This window comes from Catharus ustulatus, chromosome 3, assembly GCF_009819885.2.
Source record: "Catharus ustulatus isolate bCatUst1 chromosome 3, bCatUst1.pri.v2, whole genome shotgun sequence".
Lineage (NCBI taxonomy): Eukaryota > Metazoa > Chordata > Aves > Passeriformes > Turdidae > Catharus > Catharus ustulatus.
The window spans coordinates 80,997,951-81,007,204 of NC_046223.1; the positions used below are offsets into that span (position 1 = coordinate 80,997,951).

Below are 9,254 nucleotides of genomic sequence, written 5' to 3' on the forward strand. Positions count from 1 at the left end.
TGCCCTTGGAGCAAATTTTCTATCAGTGCTAACAGTTTCAGAAGCTTCAGAAATAGTATGAAAGGTAGTAATATAAATAGTATGTAATAATGTAACACATGTGTATTAAATGTCTGTAAAGATCAGATGCTAAAGGTAGCTATATTGTATTGAAATTTCTATATTTAAGTTTGTTAAGCTCTCACCTGCATTTCCAATATGGTTTGGCCGAAATCATTATTTGTCAGAAACAATGGAAATTGTGTCATGTGAGGTGTTGTGGTAGTCTAAAAATTTTGTAATGTTTGCTTACAAAGAGTTTAAGGACTTACCATTAAGTTGAAGACAAGATGATGGTGATTTTTTTCTTTTAAATAGTGCAGCCCATCTGCCACTTTTGAGTTTCTTAGCAATTAAGCCTTCAAACAAATAAAAAAATCTACCTATCTTATTTAAGATACTGTAGCACCTGGATCCAAATTTACATTGGGTCACGAACACTCCTTTCTTAGCTTTCTTCTGCATGTCTGGTGATAGTTGGCCATTGAGTATGTTGGAAATCCCAAGGTGGTGCATTGGCTGAGCTTTGGGTGAAGCCATTGGTCTGCTGCTGTCACAATCCATCTATAATTTCCTCAGAAAAATAACTTAAAGCCTTGTCGTTGTCGATGAGCTTTCTCTTGAATCACAGATCTGTTCATATCAGTGTACGACAGCTTCTTCTATTCAGAACAGGATCTTTCTGGTTTATCTTTAAATTTAAGTTTTGCAGTATTGAGATTTGTGTGACAGTCAGTGCTAGTTAGTTTTGTTAGTAAGATGAAGGATTAGGACTATTTCTAGACTTTTTTTTTTATCTTTAAAAACTGTTTGAAGAGGAAAAACACTACTTACTGAATTGGTAGTTCTTGTGTCCTGAACTCACTTCTCTCCCTCTCACCTTCTGGATGATGGGAACGTAGGTGAATCTAGGAACTTCATTTTCAAAGACTTGGCTTCCCCAAGGCTCTATTTTCTTGGCATGAGGAGCTTTCAAGTGAGAGGCAAAATTACTGTCTTCTGCAGTGTACTGGAAATCATGACAGGCTGCTTGTGGTGTTCTTGGCTGTCTCTGCTGATAAAATGTATCTTTTAAAAACATTTTTCTGTGAAGCTACCCAAACTGCTTCGCTTACTTAGGCAGACGCCTGTGTAAACAGGCAGGTTGTCAAATGTGGCAAGTAATTGCATCAGTACTTCCTTGCCAGTGATAAGCAGTGGGAAATGCCAACAATGAGGAATGGAAGGCCTCTTCCTGGAGTGAGACAAATCACCGACTAGGTGAAAATTTTGCATTCTTTGTCCACACACAGAAGAGTCACAAGACTAAGTGCTGTTCACTGTCTCATGGATTGTCAACCTGATATGCAGTTGAGGGCATTCCCTATGTGGTCATGTGGAAAGGTTATCTTTATGGATATAGTAGATGAAGTGGTGCTTAGGGTTATAGATATTGTGTCCATTAAAAGGCTTTGGAAACAAATCTAAAATGTCCAGAGTTCTAGTTTTACCTGATATAATGATAATCTTTTAGAAGGAAAGGGGGGAGAAAACTGACTCTGGAAAACAGCTGCAAATTATTTTAAATAGGAATACCAGAAAACCTTATTTTCTCAGGACTGAAACAAGGCTTAAAAATTTAAAACCTGAATTTTTTTCTCAGAGCTTCTTTTTTAAAAAACGCTTTTAAACTGAAACTTGTCGAAATGCTTATTTCTAATGAGCATGCTTTATCACTATTTTTAATATTAAATGTTGGAAGTTGAGCTTTTAATATTGCAAGCAGGATTAATCTGGTGGAAGATCAGATGTCATATTTTCTAGTTCATAAGATTGAAACTTGTTTTCTTCAGCATAAAATTCTCATGAGCAGAACATCATTTGCTCAAGTTTATTTTTTAGTACTTGTAATGTCAGACGGAGTTTGACCAGTAGAGGGCAATAGGTAAGTGCCTGCACACGTGCTGTGCTCTCGGGAACTCCTGCTGGGATCAGGTAGGTAGGTGGTTTGTGGTTAGGATTTTGGTTGGTTTTTTTTTTTTTTGTGGTGGTGATGATGATGATGAGAATAGACTTTTGGACCCAGCTGTCCACAGGAAACACTGCAACATTGCTTAATTACAGTTCTTGGGCTTCTTTCCGTTCTTCTTTTGACCTTGCCCATCTTGTTTCCCTTCAGTATAGGTGAAAATCCTCAGGATTTTCAGTATTGAAAATCCTCAGAGATGTAACTATCCAGAGAATTATTAAAGATTACTTGAGCAGCAAAGAGTTAAAATAAATCCTAGACAAAGATATTTGAAATCTCTAACACAAATACAGTTTGACAGACTTCCTTCAACCTTGTCTTGTCTATAGAACTGCTGATTTTCAGCTTTAAATATGCTTCTACTTAGGATAGCATGTGGACAAAAACAACCAGCTATAACAATCTTTTAATATTAAAGACATGTATTAACAGTTATCTGAAGGGTACATTTTAGTCCTTAAGATTTTTATCTTGCTAATCCTACGTGCTGTATTGTCTGACAACTCCCTCAATGTTTCTTTTTTAGCCTGAAAACTCAGAGTAGCAGTGCAGTGGCTGGGCAGGAGCGTAGTCCAGCTGTGTCCAGCACCACCACCTCGATGAGCTCCTCGGCAGCGCCGTGCACAGCAGCAGAGCCAGAGACGGGTCCCAACTTCAGCCGACTTCAACCGGGCACAGCAACCGCGAGTCACACCAACCACACGGGCTCAACTGTGCTCATTGTCCTGCTGACCTTTGCGCTGGCAGCTCTCATATTTCGCAGAATATGTTTGGCTAATGAGTATGTATTTGAGTTATAAGGTTGTTTGTCCTAACAGCAGTGACTTGAATGCTTCACTGAACATTCTGTATTGGCTAAGACATGAGAACTGTTTACAAAGGTTACTTTTTGTATTTACGCTTAAATCCTTATGAATGTTAATGTACCTACAGATACATGTAAGAAAAGCAAAGTTGGATGTGTAAACTATGAGTTTTAATTGAGTGCCCAGTAGATACTTGGAGAAACAGTGCAGTGGAATAGTAACGTTAAGGCATGTGGGATGGGACTAAATTTGAGTAATTTATAAACTAGAAAAAGATGATTTTTTAAAATGGTTGGTAAAATTTTTATGGGGCATGAATACCCTTATAAGTACCCCATCTAAGTTAGTATAAGATTTGTCTTTGGAGAAGAAATTATAAAATGAAACACTACTATGTGTTTGTGTCTGGTGAACTCTTAATTTAGAGGGAATACAGTTTCATAACCACTTTTATTTGCCATGACACATTTCCTGAGGAAAAGCACATACAAATTGGTTATGATGCTGCTTTGTGTGTGTGGAAGTGGGAAAAGGATTATGGGGGAAAGTAGGTGCCACAAAACTGCTTGCATTATTTCGATTTTTGTTTTTCAGAAGAAAGATTGGGTAATCTTTTGAAAGATTGAATGTCCTCTTCTAGTACTTTCAACTGTATATCTTGTTTTTAAAATTTGAAAATTATGCAAAACATGTCTATTCTTGCAATAGTTATAAATATGTAATATAATTATTTACCCAGAGCTGTTGTCTTTTAATTATACCAGAAATATACATAATGTGTTGAACTGAATGTTTCATATGTGGTTTTATTTACTAAAGAAAATTTAAACCTTATTATACTTAAATTCTCAGATATATATGAACATGCTTAAGAGAAGTATTTATTACAATCCTGCTAGTAATAAAGATTCAAACCAGTCTTTGGATATGTTTCAAGTATCACATGGCAGTTTTTGTTTCTTGTTTGTCTGAAGGTTTTTTTGGTTGGTTGGGTTTTTGTAAGGGAGTTTCTTTTGGTTAGTTGGCTGGTTGGGTTTTTTCCCTTGGTCTTTTTTGAGGGGTTTCAATTTGTTCTTTTTTTTCTTTTTTTTAACCTAAAATAAATATTTTGGACTCAGAGATCTACTTATAGTAAGTCCCTGATAATATTCAAGAATATTGTGAAAAGGCATATACAAACAGTAGACCTACATTTGTTTGAGTTTTGAGAAGTTTTGTCTTTAACTGTTTTAATACTGAAGTAGAAGGAAGTGGGACAATTTTCCTCTTGTATTGTGTTCAAATTATTGTTCAGCATGTTTATTTCAAAGACGAAGTTCAGCTAGCTTTCATTTTGTTGCTGTCAAACATAATAGCACTGGCTTAAGTGAAATTCTCAACCTGTTTTTCAGCAAGTATTTATCAAACTACCTAGAGCTTTTTTCAATTTTGTCAGCTATAGTATATATTACTGTTTTGCATCATTAAAGTAGCTATAACAACTTCTAAAATAAGGAAAAACCCATTTTGTATCTAAGGGAGATGTGTAAATGAAGAAACCCCCCAAAATCTGAGTCTTTTAGCATTTCTCTGTTGCTGATAATCTTGTTTGCAGGTATAATGGAAAAAAGGTGGGGAAAAAAACTTTCGTAAGCAGTTCAGACAAAAGTATATATTTGTCAACATTAGCCATTCTGCTGCAGACCAGTTTGATGTCAATATATTAATTAGCATCTTTTATCTAATTTGTCTGTTTCATTAGAAATTAAAACAAGCAAAAACCATACACAATTCCCCCCCCCCAAAAAAAAAAAAAGCCCACACCAAAACCCTAAAAACCTGTTCAGATTCTGTAGCCTCTAAAATAGAAACACTGTGTTTCTTTGTTGGTGTGGTGCTTGGATCTCTGTTCAAGTAACTGCAAACCTGGGCTAACAGAGGAGAGTTCTGGAATAGGTCTGACCCACAAGACCATTCTGCTGGGTTATGGGTTGCTTGCTCCTTTGGAGTTTTTGCTCTGAATGTGCTTTTTCTTTTCCTGCAGAATCCCTGCTGTGCCAAGCAGACTTCTGCCTGCATAGGAGTACCTGGCTGTTGTTAGCACAACCCAGTGTTGCACAGAGAGGCCAAATCAGCATTGCCCTGTGACCAGGCTGTGAGGAAATAAGCCTTGAATGGATTTTGGGAACAGCTTCTTCATTGTGATTAAAGAAATAGCTGCTTTTAATTTTAGTTTTGATCTTCTTTGATAAAAGTTAAAATGCCTGATGATGCAAATGCCTTTTGGAAAAAAAAAATTAATGGTGACTTGGTTTATGTAAAGGTAATTGTGTGTATAGATCGGGAGTTACTGTTTTAATTTTCCTTTTAAGTTAACAGTAACCAAAGTCAGCTTTTTCAGAGGAAGTAGCTCGTATTCTGTCTTCAACAACAAGAAGAACCAGACAGAAAATAAAACCTCAGCTGCCCTAAATCCATTAAAATACATACATTTTACAATGACATACGTGTCAGAAATGCAGCACAGGCAGTTACCAGTTGAAAAAGATACCATACAGAGGATCAAAAAACGTAGAAAGCCTAATGAAAAGGGACAGCCTGGTTTTACAGTCTGGCAGGAGGATAGCACTGAGATTAGGGGATTGAGCAAAAAGCCGGCGTGCAGAATTGCGGGTTTTTATATAATGGCTTTAGGAAGTATCCTTTAGGACCCAGTGGAAATGTTCAGTGAGGCAAACTTGGTGAGTAATGGCCAATCATTAAGCGGTGATGAGGGAAAAGCGCTGAGTGCGAAGCCCCTGAGAGGCTGTCGAATGCATCAGGCCGGGAGCGCAGCGTTTCTGCCGCTGATCGCCGACCAACGCGACACGCCAGAATTAGACTCGATTCAATGTTTAAGCCTGGGGGGACTTGTACTGCAGCAGGTCACTGGAACGCAGAGTGCCCGGCTCCCATTTCCAGCAAGATGCCTTATTTTGCAAAACTCCTTTTATTAATCTTCTGCTTAGTTCTTCTTGTGGAAAGCAGAAAGCACAGGAGGAGGAGGTGGACGAGCCATCTGGATGTGCAGAGGGCAAGGTGAGGGTTACTAAACCATGTCTTTTCCTGCAGTGCTACAAATACATTACTACAGGGATATAAAAGCCTACTCTGTCAATGTCTTCTGTATATCGTGTGCAAAGCTTTACAGATAACGTTTTTACAACAGTGTCTGGTGGTATAACATTTTTTGTGTAATTGGACACTTCTGTTGCTAACCTTGATTAACAATGAGTGAGGCAGGTTTTGCTGAGAAGTTGACTACTTCAGCCTGGTTTGTGGTAAAATTGTTCTTAGCCATACATGTAGATTTCTGAGGGAATTCAGAGGAGTTGCAATTAACAGAGATGTTCAAATGTGCATGGTGTTTAATATTTCAGCACTGTTTCGAAGCAGGTTATTCACCTGCTTGCAGAATGTCTGTGTTACTTAGGATCACTTGGAATTGCCCATTGTGCTCTGACAATTTGAGATGGTGATGTTGGTTAGCATACATTGCGGTAACTGATAACAAATTAAACCGTGGAAGTTAGCCTGGGATTGTAATAATTACAATATTTTTTAAAGAAATACATTGAAGCTTTAAAAAAAGGCATTTTAAGTTCAGTGAAAGCACAAGAATTAGTTGAAGGTCTTAGTAAAGTTTATTAGATTTACCACTGCTGAGATTTGTCCAGAGGTTTACATTAGAAAAGATAATCTTCCAAACCTGCCAGACAGTCCAAAGTATGTTATCCTTTTTTGTGGTTATGTCATCCAGTGGCAGTTATATCTTACAAGACTATTCATTGTTTGAAGGGCTCAAAAATAAAATTGGGTTAATCCATCTTATTAAATGGTTTCACTATGGCTATAAACTTTCAGATTTTCATATATTTTTGTGGACTTTTTGGTTTATCACTCAACAATTTTACGGAAAGTGTTGTTCCTTGAATGTTTTAAGAAGAAATATGATGTAATTCGAAGCAAAGAAAACATAATAGGCCATGAGATTTACACTACTTATTGAATAGTGGCATATGCTTTTAGTGACGTAAATGTTAAAAAGCTGAAACGATAGGGCCTGATCCTGAAATCCTAAAGTCAACTCAAGTTTTACCACTGATGTTCACAGAATCTCAATTATTGAATGAGATCTTTCACTGAATTCTGAAAATATTCTGTAGTCTGTATTCTGAGGAATGTGCGGGATTGAGCAGTAGCACTTCCTTGCAAACCTTTCTGCATAGTAAAGGTCATGTGCTTTGAAGTAATAAAATAGTGTAAATCCTTCTTTAAATATCAATTTGCCCTGAAGTAGGGCTATTCCCTGCTTTAAAAGTTTTGTACTTTATTTGAACTTGATAAAATAATTTACAGTTTCTACAGAGCTGATATTTTCATGAGTTTTAAGAGTAGAAGTCAAAGCACTGCTAAAATTATTTTTATAAATAACACTATAAAGAATAACAATGCTATTTAGTATTCTGTGTGCGTAATGAAGGATTTTCCATCTAGGTAGGTTCTGAGGAACTATATGACACTATATACACACACACTCTCACATACAATTCCTATGCAATGTAGTTATTTAAAATTTTATAAAATCAGGTTTTAGGGATTGTCAAATGAGAATGACATTTGGAATACAGAGAATTCTGCAATGTTGCAACAAAAAGCAGTGTATGGAACAGTGTTGTTAAGATTTTAATTTTTGTATTCAATTATATTTCAAATTTTATATTTCAATATTTAATTGTATTTATTTTAAATTTTGTAGTCATTATCAATTGCGTCACTGAAAAAATCAGTTGTCCCTAAAACAACAATGAATAGGAGACTATTCTAGTAAAAGGAAACCGAAACTAATTCCTAGGCTGGTTTCCTAATCATGTAAGAGAAGTTAAAAAAATGATCTTTTAAATAATTTCATCATATTTTTGCTTAGTATTTCTCTTGCTGACTTACTGTACGAAACGGAGTAAATTTTACAGTAGACTTTTCTTATTCAAGAAAATGTATTCCAGTATTAGGGACTCTACAGTCGGTAGGTTTGCTATTTTGTGTCTACTAAGGTGACACAAAATCAGCCTGATCTAAAGCTCAGTTTTATATAGACTTCAAGAATATAGCTTGGGTTGTGCAGGTGCAGAACTCCTTCAGGCTGTGATTTGTTACTTGGACATTGCACAGAGGTTCCTGGAGCTCTGGGTGCTTGGGGTGGCTGCTCCTGCGGTTCTGGGACAGCTCTCTGCCACATTCCTTGAAGAAGTTGTTGAGCCTGTGCCTAAGTGGGAAAGGGACATGGACAGTCAGGTTAGGAAGCCAAATTAAGAATTGCCATCTTAAGGGTTGCCTGTGCATCGTTAATTATTCCCGGTTGCTTGTGTTAATACGTTGTAACACATTATTTTTTTCGATGAGCGTGCCTGCTCAGCATGCTGAATGGATAATCCTTGCTTGATTAGAAACTGCCTTGCATTTAATTTTCTCTTGCTCCTGCATCCCCTCCTCACTGATAACACATCGATCCTCCTACAGATTGAGGTATAACATAAAGAAACAACTGCTTGTGTGCAACGCTGCCCTCACTGCTGCCCAAGACTGCCTCTGGTTATGCTCTGGAGAACCCAGGCTTTGAGTAGGAAATTGGTGCATGCTCACCAAGTAGCACCTCCTGACTTTATACTTCAATAGTAGTTTTTCACATTTTCCGTGGTGTGCAGTCCGTGCCACTTATACTGAAAAACTGAAGTGATACTTGTTTCTATGAAGTTGAGGATGTTCTTGCTGATGTGCAAGATGTATAAATGGTGCATGAAACCAAGGGCTCTAGACTGTAGCGGCATTGTTGGTTAAAACTTTTGCATTTCATTTTGTTTGAAGAATTCAAGTGATGAATGAATTGCAAAGTAAAAACTTTTGTCAGAGTTGCCTGGGTGACTGCTGGGCAGGGCATGTTTGCTCCAGTCTTACCTGCACACCAGAGGATAAATTTACACAGAGGAAGAAGAGCCTGGAAAAAGTGTAAATGTGGAAGGGTGCAGGTGTGTGTGTCAGATGGTCTGTGCTGCTGTGTTGACAACTGGGATTTTCCAGAGAGCTGTGCGCACAGTTTGTGCTCATGATGCCAGGTCAGACTTGCTAAGCATAGTACTGGCTGTACAGTGTGTGTAGCTGTGCTTGGATCTTCCTCAGAGCATCGGCTTTACCCCAAGTGCCAAGCAAGTGCTGCTGGAATGTCCAGCACTGAGTTTTTGAAACAGTTTTGGGTATTCTTCAGTAGCTCAGCAGTGGCTGCCTCTCAGAAATAGTAAACCAATTCCAAAAGACAGGATTTCCAAAAGACAGAAAGAAACTCTAAAAATTAGTATTTTTTTAATGTTTACTGCTCTATAAAAATT

The 9,254-nt window shown here is 37.4% G+C and overlaps 1 protein-coding gene across 1 annotated transcript in view; it reads left to right on the forward strand.

Moving 5' to 3' along the window:
- The window catches only part of LOC116993623 (ubiquitin-conjugating enzyme E2 J1-like), a 29,606-nt gene extending 26,377 nt beyond the window's left edge, over positions 1–3,229 (forward strand). Inside the window, exons 8-9 of the mRNA XM_033054452.1 lie at positions 2,198–2,202; positions 2,574–3,229. Coding sequence (XP_032910343.1) covers positions 2,198–2,202; positions 2,574–2,847 — 279 coding nt within the window. The 3' untranslated portion in view covers positions 2,848–3,229. The remainder of the gene's footprint in view (positions 1–2,197; positions 2,203–2,573) is intronic.
- The last annotated feature ends 6,025 nt before the right edge of the window (positions 3,230–9,254 follow it).